The following is a 19,087-nucleotide window of genomic DNA, read 5'->3' as shown; positions in this document are numbered from 1 at the left end:
GAAGAATTGTATTGGAAAAGCCATGTAATAGATCCCAGAGATGTAAGTAAAAAGGAGGTGGGCTAGTCAATTAGTGAAAATGAGAAATATCCAATGGTAAACCTGTGTAGTACCCTGCTATCTGTGCTAGGTTGAGTTATGTTGAAATCTATAGAAAAAACCCTTGGATGTGAGGTAGGTAGGATAAGAGCAGGATGTCATGGGGATACTCTTGTGTAGGATTTATGAGAAAATATACCCCAAAGTCACAAAGGATGAGAAGAGATGGATAGATCATAATCTGTACAGTTAGAAAGAGAACACACTGGGATGGGATCCCAAATCTATCAAAGTATGAAAGTAAACATATGGATACTGAAAAATGTTATAAGTAAAAAAAAAAACAAACACATTTTATCTATTACTTATGCTAAAAAGCCAAAAAAGTGAGAGAAACTTACGTATACTTACATAATTTGTTGCCCTCTTTGTCATAGCCATGTAGATACATAGCACCAACCTCAAATAGCCATTTAGGAAGATTGGATTCACTTAGGTCTAAAAATTAAAATATTTTTGATAATTATCAGTTGGTTGTACTTTAGGTATCTAAGCAAAATGGGAAACTTACGATGATGTTTAGAAAGCAACTTGGATAAACCTCAGTAATCTTTTTCAAATTATGCTTTGCCCATAATAAGCCTTTAATAAATGCCTTGAAATTCATTCATTCAAATTTGCTAAGATTTTAAAAAATCACAAACATTCTTAGACTAAAATCTTTCAATTACTTAAAGATGGGAGAATACCAAAGGCTTCAGGATATGAGCAATGACAACCTATAGGTAATTAAGTAGCATAAAAGACATTTTAGAGATCACTAGAAAAGGAGGTAATCTGTTATAATAAAAAATAAGGGTATATACACTACATGCTTACATTAGTAAATATAACAAGTAATGCTAAATGACCTAAAGAAATGCCTTCATCATGCTGTGTGGACCCCCTATGGAGAGTTCGCATGAGAAATTTACACTAGGAAAATTAAGATTTTGATAAGATGAATTGTGGTTTTCTCCACCCCCCTTCCTTAGGCTTAACTGTTCATAATAATAATCTAAATACTACATATCCTCATAGAGCTGCAGTCAAAATGTAATTCACTTGTTGCTATTTTTTAAAAATGGTAATTTAATATGGAGTGACCATGAGAACCGAATACTCAAAAATAATATTATCATACCATATGCCTATAAAGAATTCAGAGATTCCTGGGGAAATTAATTGGCACTGAGTTGTTAAAACCCAGGAAAAGCACTAGCATGACAAGCAACTAAATGCTACCTAGTAATAATAACCAAGCTTGGACTGAGAATAATTGATGAAATGCATCTCCTTCCCTTCAAAAAAGAAGTGGAGGAGTGAGGAGGATTACTAGCATGGAATATTGCATAAATTGTTAGATATGGTTGACAGGGTTGATGTTGATGAATTGTTTGTTTTAAATTTTTTCTTAAAAGCAACTGATGATTAGGTAGAAAAGGGAAGAGGGATATGTTCAGAAAAGAATATATCCAACATTGTCTTTTATATTTTTGTCATCTTCACCAGTTTACTGTGTGAGGTGAAAGATCTGATTTGTAGTCCTCTTATCAGTTATTTGGTGCAAACTTTCATATAATTGTTTACAAGTCTGCAATTTTCCTTTTGAAAATTATTTATATCCTTTGACTATAAACTTTTGGAGAATGGTGATTAGACCTTTTTTTGTTTCTGCTTCCTGAATATCTCAGAATAATCTGAGATAGTAATTTTCAAGATATTTTTCCTCAGGACCACTTTCCTTCTTATTCTTGCTGTACTGATTTTGTTCCTATGAAAGATGTTTTTCAACTTTATGTAGCTAATTTATTCTCTTTTGCACGATAACTTCTTTTTTTTTTTAATGCACGATAACTTCTAACTAACCACTAGTTAATAATTCTCTCCAAGCTATGATTTTAAAAAGTACTTCCTTCAATTTCTCCTCTAATTTTTTATATTTAGGTCAAGCATTCATTTACATTTTACTGTGGCATATAATACTGTGTTGTTTCAGAATAATTGTGACCTCTATATCAAACAAAAGCAGCCAGAGTATGAAAACTAAAGAAAATCACTATTTTCTCTGGCAAGACAGTACTTCACATGTCTGAGTCTTATTTTTTGAAAAACTTATGAAATCCATCAAGACTTTAAAACCAAAGACTAATTAAAATGCCCCAGTTAATCCAATCACCAGGGACCATCTCATACTACTGAGTATTCTCCCCTTGAGGTCCTAGAGTTCCCTGTAGAGATGGGAATCACACCACCCTTTGTTGGCATTGCTCCCTCAAACATTTTTTCCCCACCATTCATCCTTGACATCCCAGTGTATCTTAGCTCTTGAGTCCATTATAGATTTGCCTTCTATTAGTTTAAGAAGTAATTTTCACTTAGTCCAATCAAATCTTTCCATTCAAATCTAAACTATATTTTATATATTAACATCACAGTAACACAAAGCAGAAATTTTCACAAGGACTTGGAAAATGGCAAATAATTCAGACAGAAGTTTTAATGTTTGAATCCCATCTCTTCTACCTACTACCTTCTATGACCTTGGACAAATCATATAACTTATCTGGTCTTCAGTTTCCTTATTAATAAAATGAAGGGGTCATAGGACCTCTAAGGTCCCTTCCAATTTTAGATCTATGATTCTATGGCTTTAAAGTTTACCAAGTGCTCTAATGTTTAATGATTAAACATTTAATACTGTTACAAATGTAGCATATTTTAACTAGAATATTTAATATGAAAGCATATTTTGGAAGCTTAATTTGGGCTGAGTCTGACTCAGGACATTCCTCTGGTAGTTTAAAAGATAGTGAAATAAAATGAAACACTTATAGGTCAGTCTTCAACATTTAACCAAAGGATACTTAGCCACAGCAGAAAAAGGATATTCAACAAATACAGGTACTAAAAATGCAGCTAATTGATGGTCCCTTGCCTGAATTGTTTGTCCATCATGGTCTACCAGCTACATCTTAAAGAGCTGGCCTGGAGCTGCTAGTGGCTATTTTTATACTCAAGTGACAAGGAAGTGAGGTCAATATTCTGATTCAACCTAGACTTGTGAATGGTTTCACTATTTTTTAAAGGAAAAATGAGACTAATTTAATTTGTACAGGATGTAGGGATGACTGCTAGAAAAAGCTGTCTATTATCACTGCCTCCACCTTCTGTCTTCTTATTCATTTCTTGATCTTTGCAATTTGCTTTCTAACCTCATCATTCAACTTGAAACTACTGTCTCCAGAATGACCAATGATCTGTTAATTTTAAAGCCTGATAGCCTTTTTAAAATATTTATCCATGTCAACTTCAATGTAGCATTGCATTTGCCACTGTTAATCACCTTTTCCTGATTACTGTCTCCTCTTTAGCTTTTTACGATATTGCTTCCCTGGTTCTCCTCCTACCTCTCTTTGACAATTCCTTCCCAGATCCTTTGATGATCAAACCCCTCTTCCATAACTTGGAGTGTACCTGAAATCTAATACAGCTCTCTTCCGGACCCTCTATTCCCTTCTCTCTTCGTTCTTTTGCTTGGTGATCTTACCAGCTCCCATGGGTGGAAGCTCCCAATCATTTATTACTAGATCTATGTATTCAGCCCTAGTTTCTCACCTATGCTCTAGGAAGATTATATCTCCTAATGACTGCTGGACTTTGCAAACTGGATGTACTAGAGGTAGGCAATAGCAGGTCTGAAGCTGGGAGAATCTGGTTCCAAATTTGGCTTCAGACACTTCCTAACTTTTCCTAATAATGCTTCTGCCACTCTGGGAAACCTAATCAGAATGTGCAATAAATTTTCTGTGTAAAAATCTTCAGAGTACATTTCTACCTAGCCACCCAGAAAGGTTAAGATGAACAAGCAAGAAAAGGGGTAAAAGGCTCCAATGAAACTGAGATCTACATGCATGTGTATAAGAGCTTGAGGGACCAAGTTTCCATTTAGTTAATGATCCTTCACTTTTATGCCTGAGGAATTTTAGATTCTACGGTTCCTATTCCTGAAACCCTAAAGAAAGAGATATGTGGAATGTTATTCCTTCTTTTTTCTGTCCTGGCCATCAGGTCAGAGTTATAAAAAAAAGTGTATCACTAGCAATAGTAACAGAAGCCAAGCAGTATTTAATTGTCTGGTATATGTTTCTCTGTGGTGGAAGCAACCTAGCAACTCTTTTGCTCAAGGGGAAATCTGCTCTTTTAAGTTAGGAATTCCTAAGTCAAGAAGCACCTGTATAAGCCTGCATTAGTTCTCTAGTACATAACCTAGCCCAGAAATTTAATTTTTGCTTTCCTTGTATAACCTTTGCTATTATTAGTAATAAGACAAACATTTCTTGAACTCATTCATGTTACTGATAATGTTATTTCCTTTATTTATGGTCCTTCTTTAATTCAGAGACTCTTAGTTGCAGATCAAACTCTTCATTTTTGTCACTTTAATGATATGATATCTTTTCTTTAGATCACTGGAGAACTTAAAGAAAGGTAGCTTATTTTTTTCAAGTTTAAGATTATTCATACATTCCTTTTAGACTATTATTCTCTGTCATCTTACATGAAATTCTCCTCAGTCTAAATGAAAAATTTATGTCTATATTGTAGTTTCTTTAATAAATACAAGGAACATTTGCAAATGTTAAATATAAAACACCAACAAATTACCACAAATACATTTGAAGAGCTTACCACTGACAGTAAATTCTTTCCTCCATTGAAAACTTTCATCAATCATCTTCAGTGTTTCATCTACCACATCATGTCGCCAACACAAATAACTTTCAACCCAAGTATCATCCTGCTGAAATCTTTCCACATCTCGGGAATCATATTTATCTGATTTATCTGGGAAATAAACAGTTACTATTATGAATATGGGAAAAATTTATATTGAACAATTATATTTACTTATAGTGTAATAGGTTATTTGTAGAAAACAGATGGATGTTTTAAATCCAATGGAAATTCAATTTGAAACTGTAATGAAATTTTTAAGTGTGGAAGGCACAAAATTCTTTACGGGATATATATTTAATTTATAAGATATAGAGCTGTATGAGGCCATAAAATTAATCTCTTCCAACCACTTGATTCCTTGATCAGGGAGCCTAAAGAGCAAAGTAATACATCAAAGGTCACACAGATAGCAAGTATGTACTAGTATTCAGTCCCAATTCCTTTGACTTAAATTCTAGGTCCCCCCCCCACCCCATTATATCATAATGCCTCAAGTGGAATTGCATTGACTAGTATAATTTTTTAAATAATAATTTAAATTTAACATTAGCAACTTTTGAAGAGCCTAAATTATATTACATGTATTCTCTTAGTAAGACTAGTATATTGACTAAATATTTAATAATCTTGTTTATGAAGGTTACTTTACCAAGTAATTCCTGAATGAAATGTACTTATAAGATTTCATAAGTTAAATGATGAGTACTTCTAGTTTTGTTTTGCTTCCTTGTCACTTTCAAACCATTTTAAATTTATTTAGAAAATCTTTATATTACCTTTCCCCTTAATTATAACCTTCTCCCACTACAACACAAGGTATCATTCCCTATACCCTTTTTCCCTCCTTTGGCTAAGTACACCCCTCCGGCACCCCCCGCAATGACTTCGAAACATACCTAATTTGGTTGTCTTCTTTTTCTTTTAATGGTATAAACTTTTATATTCATTTTAAGTTTATTTTGGTATACAGTGTAAGAATTAGGGCAAAATCTAGGTACTTAATCAGTCATTGCCAACCATGACTAATGAAATTCCTAACCGAAGATCCTAACTGAGCCATTATTTTTACTAATATTTTGTTTGTATTCATGTAAGTCTTAAGGGTGTTTTAAGTTGATTCTGCATATTTCTCTTGTAAAAACCTTTCTGCTACTAGTAAAAAACCTTTCTGCTACTAGTAATAAAAAATGGTCAGATACCAAGTTTTTGAAAGTTGCTGTTTCAATTATAATTTAATTTGGATTAATTTAATTCTCCTATAGATTTCTTCTTCCCACTAAAGCTGGAGTTAATTGACTGAGCTTGTAAATTTGGAAAAAAATACAGTGGCTCCACAAATACAAAGTTCTTACCCTAACCCAACTCTGTTATAAGGGACTTACAGCAAATTACTTAACATTTTTGAGCTCTGGTATTCTCATATGTAAAATGAGTATAATACTTGTAATACCCACCTCAAAGGCTATTGGAAAGATCAAATTCAAACTAAATCTCCTTAGTGATATATACACTGCATAGGAAAGAACTATATCATATACCTTCAAACTAGGCAAAAATGAAGTCTGAAAGGAAGACTTAAGATTTAGTATCATTTGCCTTTCATTGTTTTAAGTTTAATTCAATAAGAACTTTGTCTCTCTCTCTCACACACACACACACTTTCCCACTGAGCTTATATACTAAAAAGAAATAGAAACCTTTCACAAACAAGGTAACAAAGCTACTAGCCCCTTTGAGAATCAAGAGGAAAAGGGAAACTTGGGCAAAGGCAAAGTGGGTAACAGAAAGATGAAAGGAACACTAAATGCAAACTTTATCCATTAAAATTTTTCTTAAGGCTTTGAGTCCTTTAAATACCTACTTGGTCACACACAGCATGCTGATACCTACTCAAAGAAAAACTTTCAAGACGTGATTGTGTCTTTGGGTTCCAAGTCATAGGACCAAATTTATGACAATGGCTTTTTAGTGTTTGTCAACACACCTGACTAGGTTCTCTGACACTGCTAATGCTGCCTCAAGTGCAGGTGTTAAAAAGTTCCACTCTTAGAACTTCTATTTAGAAGTCTGAACTAGGAAAGACAAAAGTGGGTTCATTTCCTCAAGTCTAAAATGGAAATAATACCTACTTTGCCTACCTCACAAAGTTTTCACAATGACAATCGATAATACATATGAATGTTTTGAAAAAGGATGAAATTACCTCAAAAGACATTATTAATATCACAATCTATACATGATTATGTTTTTTTGTGCCAAATACTATCTCATCTAGCCTCATTTCTTTCATCTGTAAAAGAACAGATGGGGATCATTAGATTAGATGAGATGATTTCTAATGTACATTTCTTTCATTCTATAGCTTTGACCAAAGCATTCACCAAAGAATTTATTTTTTTCATGATGAATAACTTTACTGAGCACTTTTGTTAGGTGTAAGAGTTCAGTAGAAGTTAATATTACCTTCAATGTTTGGCTTATACTTTGCCTGACTGCAAAGCAGTTTTTGCCATTACAGGAGTTTGGGCAGGTAGTGATAGCCTTTGTTTTTCCTCTTCACTTTTTATGGGATCCTCAAAAGCCAACTTACTGTCCAGACTATTCATGCCTGTACTTCCCTTCAATGAATCCTAGAAGCATCCATTCTGATTGTTCTCATCTATTTCTATTTTGAAAGTGAACATTATGAGCTTGGGTTGTATAGATTTTTTAAATTCAGGACCCTGAATTGTGAGTTAGTGATGGTTTTAGGAATAGTCACATTGGTGTGTGATTAAAGTGGGATGGAAAAGAAGATAACTGAACACACTGAAGAATCATGTGGTCATGAGGTTATAGGGGCTGTCAACCATACATAATGCAATACTCAAAGATAACAGCAAAGACCAGTGGAGAGAGATGAGATAGATGATAGATAGCAACAAGCATAAAGGCAAGAATAATGGGATAACATAGTTTTCAATAGAAACTGTGCCACTTTGTGAGACAAAAAAATATTTCAATGAATGTGATATTCTCAGTGAAAAGTCAGGTTTCATATATCCTAAACTTATCCAAGACAAAGCGATTCGGGACTGAGAAGGGACTTTAGGGGCATTCCATTTTACAAAGTAGAAAACTGGAAGAAAAAAAAAACAGAGAAAATCACTTGCTTGATGTCAGTTCCAAAGTCAAATCCAGTATCTATGTCTCTTTGGCATTTACTTCAATGTGCTATTCACTCTATCACCCTGCCTTCTCCAACAAGGATCTAATGCTCTGGGGAAACAGAAATTCAACTTATTGGACCACCAGGCAAGGTTTTAGAAATGTCTTTTTTGCCTTAGTAGGCTGCTTCCCTGTTGAAGGAAGCCTTTCATAACACTTCTGCAAACATATGTTTCAATTAGGTTATTTATGCCTAATATAAAGCATAGCTTACTTTGTCAGTGTCCTCTTAAGTCTCCTAGCCATAGGAAAACTTCCACTGTTTTGCTTACAGGGTTGTCCAAGTTGAAAAATAGAGGAGTTCCTGTTTTCCTTTCCCTTTCTGCAACTGCTATAACCCTAAATGGATATCTGTGTGTATTTGGTTAATTTAGGTAAAGCACTAACTCCTTCAAACTAATAGTTTACTTGTGCTCCTTATGGATAATATTACTGCACAGCTATGTCTCAAATTTACAAAGTTTCTGTACTCCAAAGAAATTTAGGCCAGTTAGCTTGTGGGCAATCTCTTTTCTTCCTACTGCTCCCTATTACCAATGAAAGGTATTTTAGAATGGATTTAAGACATCTGACTTAAAAACTGAGAGAAAATTATAAAGATCACACAACAATCTACTATAAACAATACAAGTACATCAGAGGGTTTAAAATGAATTCATTTAATACTAAGAAGCAGTAATGTGGCAACAATTTTTCAGAGTATATTTCTATATGGCATATTTCTCACATTTAAAGCCATGAGTGAATTGGAAAGATAGTTTTCATGTTTTTATCTTTGAAAATGGCTTTAGCCAGTTCCCACCTACAGTCTTTAGTCATCAAAGTGTCTGATTATTTAAGAACCAATTAATTCCTTAAGGATTCCACTTTGGCAATATTTAAATTAATGCTTTTGGTTAATTTTTCCAGCTGTGAACTCAAGCCACAAAACCTTAGGTCTTCTGACCTATTCTCCCCTTGCCCATTCTCTGCCCTCTTGACCTTGCTGTGTTTAAATAACATCAGGTTTACAGTATTGCTTAAAAAAAAAAGAATGAAAGAAAATATGTTACCTATTAGTAGACTTAAAACATACAAACACTCCACACATCATTAGAGGGAAAAGAGGTGATTTACTTTCAGGACTAGATATATCAAATAGTGATTCATTTATGATGAAAAATAAACAACTTTGTGGTTAACCACCACAGAAAAATTTGGCACATACTATTATGAAATGGAATAGGTTTTCAATGGGAGTATGTGGTTAAAATTGGACATTTTAATTCAACAAATATTAATTAACCAGCCATCCTCAAGGCAAATATAAAAATATGAAAAAGGACATAACTCTTGCCTTCAAATAGTTATAAATCTATTGTGGATTAGACACTATATGATAAAAACTGGAATGTGATAAATGCATTGGAAAACTATAAATTATAATTGCTATAAAGGGAAAGAAAGATCAATTTTAGCTATGGAAAATATCATCTCGGACTAAAAGGTGTCAGCTCAACAGAGAACAGATAATACAAGGCAATCCAATAAAGAAATATTCTGATGAATCACTATTTCCCAGAAAAGCTGAAGCTTTAAGACAAAACCTACATGCCACTTTGAAAGACTTTCCCCTAGGTTAATTAGTCATTGAAAGTTGAGGAGATCCAATAAGTTTTGATCAGTTTCAGGAATGCTTCATCATACCTTACAAATAATGCTGGTTCAAGGGAAAGTAAAATTTTATCGCCTAGAAAGGATTAGGTTATGAATCATATTTAATAATAATTTTCATTTTAACTATAATTTTAAAGTTAGGAAGTTACTTCCTCACAATAACTCTGGGAGGAAGAAAAGCTAGTTATTACTTCATTTTACAAATAAAAGATCCAGAAATGCAGAAAGGTACAAGTGACTCGCCAATGGTCACAAAGTTGATGAAGGCAATATAAGGTTCATATGACCATCTCTATACAGCAACATTTCCTAAATGTATTAGTGTTTTATTTTAAGTTATTTGTAGTTTATTGTATTTCTTATCAAAAGCTTTACTTACATGAAAATACTTGTTCATATTTTTTAAGGCCTTCTAAGTCTCTTAAGAGTATAAAATATTTCCTCCAAATTTATTTTACCACTGTAATGACTGAAATTATTGAGACAGTAGTTCTTAATTTCAAAATAATTATGACTAGCATATTATTAGAATTCTATGATAATAATTATATCATACATAAATTCTATTATAATAAATATAATCATAATTGACTGCTCAAGACATCCTGAATTGGTCAGTTGAGTACCTCCACAATACAAATGGGTGCCCAAGGCAGTAAATAGGGCTCAATTCACATCTCTTTACATATCTCTGTGACCTTACCACTCAGTCCCTCCTCTCACCACCTCTGATTGGTAAATAGCTACTGAAGTGGTAGACTTAGAGACCTAAATTCTTCCTTCCTTATTTCATCACAGGAAGAGGGAGAACTTTTTCCATAGAAGAAAAAGCCCTCTCCCAATTCAAACAGGAGGCTGGGTCAGTCCAACATGGTAGCAGAGCCTTAATCTTCCATGGGTTTCACTAAAAGCTGGCTAGTCCTAGCCTTCAATCCTTTTAAAATCTAAACAAAAGAAGGGAGAATTCAACTGGGGAGGCTAAAGGGAAAATTACTTCACAAAAACATCCCAAATGAATATTAATTTCCCATATTATCTAAATTTCTTTTGCTTAAGTCAGACACAACTTTGAACTTCATATTTTTTAAAGATCACTTTAACTACAACAGTTCTTTCTCTGGAGGTGGATAGCATTCTTTGTCTAAGTCCCTCAGAATTGTCCTGGATCATTGTATTGCTGAGAGTATGAAAGTATTTCATTTGATCATTCCACAATTTTTCAGTTACTGTGTATAATTTTTTCCTATTTCCATATAGTCCATTTTTAGAAGCAAAAGTAAACTTACACATTAAATGTTGGTTGCTAAAAAGTAAAGAATGAAGATGGCTGAAATAAAGAACCATAAGTGATGATATGTAAGAAAGGAGATTTTATGTTAATAGACATAAGTTTCTTCAGAAAACTTCAGGTAGAAAATCAGCTCTCATTTCTAAGGATTCTGACCAAATGAAATTTACAAGTTATCTCATTCTAGTGTAGGGTTATTGTCCCGAGTAACCATTTAGTGGCAGAAGCACAGCTAAAGATGTGACTGATAAAAAGTTTCCTTTATATTGATTTAAAGATTCATACACACACACACACACACACACACACACACACATACTGTCCTGTAGTGTAAGTAGAATGTCCCTCCACTTCCTCTTCATCTCTGCCTCTTAGTAATCCTAACTTTTTTCAAAGTTTATCTCAAATGCTACCTTCTATTTACTGAGACCTTTCCTGATGCTTTCTCCCAGCAAATACTTTCTATTTATTTATTTTGTACTCTTTTGTGTGTAAACTGTGTCCATTGTTAAAATACATGCTTCTTAAAGGTGGAATTGTTTAATTTTTGCATTCCTAACAGCAGTCCTTAGTTTTCTATCTGGCACACAGTAAGTAGATACTTGTGAATGTTTTGTTAAATGATGTGTTAATTTGTCTTGAGATCATATAGGAAATAATAGGAAACTAGGAGTAAATATACACACCTATGTCACTGGAAAAAATGTTGTCTGTGTATGAGAAGGAAAAGGGGATGGGTAAGGTTTCCCTTTAGTTAATACTGCTGATGCTACTTGTCCAACTACAGCATTTTTCTTCTTTGAATATTACAATTTTCTTCTTTTATTTTAAAACCCTTACCTTCCATCTTAGAATCAATACTATGTAAGGAAGAAGAGCAATAAGGGCTAGGTAATAGGGGTTAAGTGACTTGACCAGGGTTACATAGTTAGGAAGTATCTGAGGCCAGTTTTGAACTCAGGACCTCCCATCTCTGGGCATGGCTCTCTATCCACTGAGCCACCTAGCTGCCCCAATATTAGAATTTCTAAGACATCTTTGGCTAAAAAGAAATGGAAAAGGATCATAATTGCCATGTTTTAGGCCTTTCTGACAATGACTTTGATAACAATAAGAGCTTAATCACTCCTTTTATAACATTTTAAGGTTTGCAAGGCCCAATAAACAGATTTGACCCATAACAACCCTGTGAGGAAATGAGTACTATTAATATCCCCTAAATATTACCATTGTCTTTAATTGACTGTAAGCAACTTGAGGGCAGGCACTGTCTGACCAGCACAGTTTCTAGCATATAGCAGGTGCTTAGAGAAATTAGTTGACTCATTAATTATTCCTATTGAATTCTATACCATGCAGTGGTCATCTGACAACAATTTTTTAGAACATGTTTTTGTATAGCATTCTTTACTTCCCTTATTAAAAGTCATGAATGTGTTGCAAAGATAGCTTCCATGCATAAATCTCTGAAATAGGTACTGGATAGTTTCCTTCTCCAATCTTTGGATTTACCAAAATGCCTGATTTCTTAAAGAACATTTAACTACTTGAGGGTTACTGTAAAATAGTGTTAACTTGGAAATAACACAGAACTACCAAAGTAGTTAGAAAAACCAAGTCTTTAATCAGGAGAGGGATAAGTCCAATATTTGGCCCTTTACTCAAGAGTCTGGTGCCAAAACTTTTTCAGGGTCTACACCCTGGGTCTCTGGGGACATTATCCCTGGGAGTGACACTGAGCTAGATGACATCTCCGAAGGACAAAAGAATTTGGGGAACTTATATACCTGTTGGGAAACCCAGGGACAGGGAAATGATTGATTGACATTACCATTGTTACAAGGAAATGGGATTGTTCAAACAAGATGACAGGCAATAAGCAGGCTTGGGAAAGAGACCATAGCCAGAGGCTGGGCTATCAGAGTGACCTAATTACAATTCCCTGCTGAGGTGTTGGTCTTGGGAAAGGCCAGATACAATGGGGAAAACTTCTAATATAAAGGGATATTTAGCATTTGCTTAGGCCCACCTAATTGAGATTATCATTTACCTTAGGGTTGGAACCCGGGGTTTCCCTTACAAGCTAACTTTAAACTTGGGGTTCATCAGATCTTATTAGGCTACAAGTTGAGGGTTTCTAGATTCCATGTTGACAACAGCAATATTTTAATTAATGCTTTACATTTTACAGTTGTGAACCAAAGCCATAAAACCTTTAGAAAATTTAAGTGGAGAGATAACACTATTAGGGGGAAATGAAAACACTCAGGGGAAATGAAAGAAGGCTTCTCTTGAATTAGGACTTGAAGCATGTTAGTCATCAACAATTAGGGTGTCCCCAAATTCTTGGAAGTAGTAAAGGATGAGTTGAGAGAAGGATACTTTTTGGGGAAAAATGAAATGCCTGAAAGTGAATAAATGTGAAATAAGACTGTGAAAGGTCTTAAATGCCAGTAGGCTAAGGAGGTTTTATCTTTAACTCATTTTATCACTAAGTCAGCTGAGATCATGGCTGCCACTGCCCTCCCCCCTTGAAATATATTAAGTTCCAAATCTCTTTCTAATTCTGTATAAAAATCTACTCAAATATGCTCTTTTCAGGGGCAAATTTATCCAACCACGTTCATAATTATGATGGTTAATTTTGTTTCCCTGCCACCAGATCCTCTGTTTTAAAATTAAAAATGAAATTAAAACTTATAATATGTATTTATAGGTTATAATACTTGCAACTAGATGATCTCATTCTACTCCCATGAGTCCCAACTCATAGCCCCAAATCAAAATATCTTGGCCTATTTACCTTTGGGATCATTTTCCAGAGGGAATTGTTTGGCCTGAAGCAATTCCTTCCCTAATACTATTCTTTAACTGAAAACCCCACTCCTCCCACTCCCCATCCTATCTCAGAAGTCTCACTTTCCTACCTTGGATATAATTCAGCCATTATAATATATTTTTTAAAAGCATCCTTTTCCAAGTGGTACATATAATAACCTTGTTTTTTCCTCCGCGAACATCCATTTATGTCTGAATGACCTGCACCAGGGAAAATCCAATTAAAAGAAGTACAAAATTTCTTCCTCATCTCCTTTTCATCCTTTGGATATTTCCTTTTAACCTAGTTTTGTTTTATTTTTTAAACATCCAAGCTCATATTTTCTATTTCATGTGATTGAGGATGTATAATGTATATTATATTTGCTTGCCAACTCAGAGAAGGGAGAGGGGAGGGGAGGCAAGAGAGAATCTGGAAATATAAATGACAAAACTTGTTTTACATGCAATTGAGAAATAAAATTTTATTTAAAAAAATGGAGATTCAGAAATGGTTTGTTGTGTAGGGCTGAATTTTAAAGAAGATAATCAAATCTGAAGATCTACTCCCAGAACCCTAACCTGTGGCTATTGTGGACTCAAAATAACCATGCTTTTTCAAAAGAGCATTTAAGTATCCCACTAAGGTAATGGCTTTGTGGGTTTCTCCATTATAATCTCCTTGCTCCATTTAAAGATTAGTAATTATAACAATTATAAAATTTTTCAGGTTGACAGGGCCAAGTTATGTAGGTTTAAATGAGAGAGAGAGAGAGAGAGACAGAGAGACAAAGAGAGAGAGAGACTGACAGACAGACAGACACAGAGACAAGAGAAAGAAAAGAAAAATCCCTGCCCTCATGGAGCTCATAAACTCATAATCTAATGGTGGGAATCATCACACAATTAACTAAGTGGAAACAAGATACATACAAAATAAAAAGGAGGTAATCAAAAAGTGAAGGCACTAGCTTTAAGGAGAACTAAGAAAGGCTTCTTTCAGAAGGTAGAATTTTAGTTGAGTCTGGAAGGAAGTGAGGAAAACCAGGAAGTGGAAAGTAGGAGAGAATTTCAATCAAGGGAGACAATTAAAATGCAGAAATAGTGAGACAGAGTATATAGTATATAGAGTATATAGTGAAAAGGAAGAACAAGGGGTGGAGGTCAGTATCACTGGGCATAAAGTATGTAAAAGAGAGTAAGGTGTATGAAGAGTAGAAAGGTAGATAAGGAACCATGTTATAAAAAGTTTTAAAAGCCAAACAGAATAGTTTATATTTGATCCCAGAATTAATGGGGAGCCAATTAATGAAAGGGCAGGTGGGGGGAGGTCTCAGCTTTTTTTGTGTATGACATGGACTGTTATGGCAATCTGGTGACACTATAACCTCTTCAGAATAATTTTTTAAGTGAAAAAAATAAAACACACAGGATTATAAAATGAACCAATTATATTGAAATAAATACTGAAACATTTTTTAAAAGCTATGTTTATGAATTCCATGTAAGAATTCAGGGTCTAAGGAATCACTAAATATCTCTTCCAAATTTGAATCTCTTATCATCTCTGTTGAAAACTGAGAAGGGGGAATTAGCTTTAGAAACTAGGAAAATCTATATTCCTTCTAGCTTTTTCAGTAAAAAGAGAAGGAAGCCAAATTACAAGTGACTAAGGTGAACACAGCTAGCTTCTAGAAAGAGCAGTCAAAAAGGAAAGAGAGAAAGTTAGGGAATTAGCTGAAAAGCATAAAAAGGTCAAGGAAAAGATTTAGTTTTTAAAGATAGAGCATGATTCTAAGCAGAAAACAGTAAACAGAGGGGAAGGCTAAAAATAAAGGGTAAGTGGAAGTTCTAAAGGAGAAAAGAGAGTTTAGCTTTGGTCAAGAGAGGAACCAACTAATTATTATAAGTCTGAAGGAGGTGAAAAGTTAAGATGTTTTGAGATATGGAGTTAAGATGTTTTGATTATATGGAGAAGGGTAGTTGAAGGCAATGGTATTTGGTCTGAAATTTTCTCTTCAGCACTGAGAAGATTTAGAAGAGTCATTCTGAGTAATGAGATTCAAAGCCAATAAGCATGCAAGATAATATTTCACTGCAATACTCAATTGATGTGAGGCAGCATAAACATACAATGCAATTGGTGCCCTCAGTATGATTTCAAGATTTCCTCCAGCAACACTCCAAATTAAGTTCGGTTGTAAGAACAGTTAAATAGGGGTTTATCCTGAAAAGGGAGAATAGAAAGTCTAAGAAGCAGTAACAATATAGTTATGTTTTAATGAGAAAAATTAAGTCAGAATAGGGAAGATGGAAAGAACAGAGAAGCATCACAGGAAAGTAGTTTACATTAAGGAGAAAGACAGGTGATTGTTTTTAGACTCCTCTACCAGGCTTTTCAAAATCTTTGATAATCTGGCCACATATAGCCAAACTGATTTTCCACCAATAACAACCTCTAATTCCATCAAGCCAGTCTCCTTCTAGCCTCAATTAAATGTCCAATAAAATGAAACAAAACAATTTAGAATTTATATAAGTATTTTTGAAAAATTACCATTTGGGGCACATTTTGTTTTTCAAGTTACCTATGTTTCCCAATGTCTCCCCCCTTTCCTTCCTCATTTCAGAAAACTCATTCCTTAAGAAGAGACTGAAATGGGAGGGAGGGAAAACAGTTAAGTAAAATTAAGCAACATGTCAACTAAGTCTAATACTCACAATTCCTCATTAGTGCAACAAAAAATTTTTAGAAATGCCTTCTCCTGTTAGAAATGTCTTCTTCTGTTTGGTCAATACAATTTCATGGTATTTGGTTTTGTTTTTTCCTTCTATTTAAAATTGTTATCATCACTGGATATTTCCTGTTTCTGCTTACTTCAGTTTTCTTCAGTCCATCTAAGTCCTCTCATGCTACTCTGTATTTATCATATTCATTTTGTATAGAGTAGTAATATCCCATTACTTGAACAGACCACAAACTTGTTTAGTTAATTGATAGGTATCTACTTTGTTTCCAGTTCTTTTCAACTACAAAAAAAAAGTATTGGTATAAATACCTTGGGGTATATATGGGGCCTTTTTATTTTTTCACTGAATTAAGTATATATTTTTTTTAATAAAAGAGCTTATAAAGTGGAGAAAAAGAAACAATTCTCATGAGTTAGAGTAATTTTAATTGCTTTAAGAATATATAATATGGGTCATTCCAAGTTAGCCTGCATAAAAGTGTATGTTCCATGGTGAACTGTTTTTGTTTATTTTTAGTGGTTGGAGAAGGAAGTACAATAGTACTTGGATTTACTAAATTAAATATGTGCCTTTTTTAAACCCTTGCATCAACATGTAAAATTAACATGCAGTTTATTTTTACTTCTTTCTACTGCACTTCTAATTCTTACTAACTGCACAAGAGGGGGAAGTATTAAGTACATATATTTCAATTCGACTTAGATTTGATTTTATAGTGGATATGAAGATACTGAGTATTCTGTAGAAAGAGATGACCTAGTCAGACCTATTTGTTATGAAAGCATTTTATAATTTGATTAGGAGTAGCTAGGTGGGTCAGTGGACAAAAAGCCAGGCTGGGAAACTAGAAGTACTGGTTTTAAATCTGGCCTCAGACACTTCCTACCTGTATGATCCTGGGCAAATCATTTAACCCCTATTGCCTACCCATTCCTGCTCTTCTTCTTTGGAATCAATGCATAGTATTGATTATAAGCATAAGTTAAAGATTTTAAGGGTAAAAAAGTAGTAATGTGATGGATTGGAGAGTCAAAAATTAGAATGTAATAGCCTTATGCCTCATACAATAGAGGCCAATTATAATCTGATTCCTTAAAGCAGGGCTAAATTGAAAATATTACAAAAACAAGTCCATCTTTAAGAGGAAATGAAAACAAAAGTAGAAAATTATTGGGGATGTAAATACTTGGGCAAGGTTTAGGCAAAAATAGTAATGATAATTTTTCTCTCATTTCCTATCATTTCTTTCTCCTCTCAACCACACTATCTGAAGTTTTAAGTCAATTCACCTATGAAATCAAGTAGTAGCATTGATAGAAACTGTATTTTCAAAATGCTTCTGTATATAAATCAGATTGTCATTTATCTCTTTATTCACCATGGTGCCTAGCCAAATGCCTTCTTGTAGACATGAGAGACTCAATAAATATCAACTGAATGGAATCTGATTTTAAATTTTATTAACATTTTGCAAGTCAGGTGACTATAGGAAGATGATTATTCACTTAACTGTGTGTATTTTAATTTCCTCTAAAGGAAAAGTTACAAACTATCAATAGAAAACCCAATGTTAAATATAAATGGAAAATGATGAAAGAAACGGTAAGGTTGAAACAAGTAGCATTGCTCCTGGGGGGAAAAGGCCAATCAATCAATCAAGTTTGAAGTAATAATTGTCAAGCAGATCTTCTAAAGTGCTATGTGTTAGTTAAATGTTTTATGGATATCCTCTTATCTGAGCTTCACAACAAGCTTGAGAGTTAAATTAAGTGGTTTGTCCATGGTTATACAACTAGTAGAAGTATTATGCAGCTCTTGACTTTGGATTCAGTACTTTTTTCAATTACAATATAATGCCTTTCCTTTACACTCACACTCTCTCCTATTCTCTATTCTCAGTTGTTTTTCTAGCATAAAACTAAAAATAACTACAAGTGACAAATGTGAAAACTTTCCCCAAAAAGTTGCTGTTAAGTGAATTTTTCTTTATTAAGTAAATCTGAATGATCTTATCTCTAAAATTCATTATGGATAGTAAATTTTAAATGTAGAGAAAACAAAAATAACATATACTACCTATCAAATGAAATGTCAAGAGAGAATGAGTAATGCTATCAATAAGGCTAATTCAACAGGAGTCAATGACCACCTGGAAAATGATTAGGAAAAGGTGACAACACAATTGTAATACTCTCCTTGATTTTTACATTCCACTCAAGGTCTAAGAAGTTCATGCACTGATTACTACAAAGAAGCAACAAGTGAAACAAAGGAGTCCAAACACAAAGATGCTAGGTGTTCAGAGTGAGAGAATATATTTTCAAACAGAGCCCATCTGTTGAATTGTTTTAACTACAATTATTTTCATAAAGAAGGGCTTATATAGAGAAGTAGAAGAGAGATAGGAATAAAAAGAGGGATAATGTAATAGTAATAAAAGGGTATGGAATAGGGTAGCAAGAAGCTCAAAATGTGATTCAGACTAGCAGGGTATCTTTGTTACTGTATTAAATTTAATATAGACTACAGAATTTTAAGAAAAAAAAATGA

General features: G+C 33.8%; 1 protein-coding gene across 3 annotated transcripts in view; it reads right to left on the bottom strand.

The window, feature by feature from the left end:
- Positions 1–19,087, bottom strand: part of MOSPD2 (motile sperm domain containing 2) — a 46,070-nt gene that overhangs the window by 23,331 nt on the left and 3,652 nt on the right. For all 3 annotated transcript variants that reach the window (XM_056808419.1, XM_007500903.3, XM_056808420.1), the window contains exons 3-4: positions 4,771–4,926; positions 451–537 (exon numbers count right to left, since the gene is read on the bottom strand). In XM_056808419.1, the coding sequence (XP_056664397.1) occupies positions 451–537; positions 4,771–4,926 (243 nt within the window). The remainder of the gene's footprint in view (positions 1–450; positions 538–4,770; positions 4,927–19,087) is intronic.

The sequence above is a fragment of the Monodelphis domestica genome, chromosome 8, assembly GCF_027887165.1.
Source record: "Monodelphis domestica isolate mMonDom1 chromosome 8, mMonDom1.pri, whole genome shotgun sequence".
Lineage (NCBI taxonomy): Eukaryota > Metazoa > Chordata > Mammalia > Didelphimorphia > Didelphidae > Monodelphis > Monodelphis domestica.
Note: the sequence above shows the minus strand (reverse complement) of the source record. Positions and strands in the feature narration are given on the sequence as shown.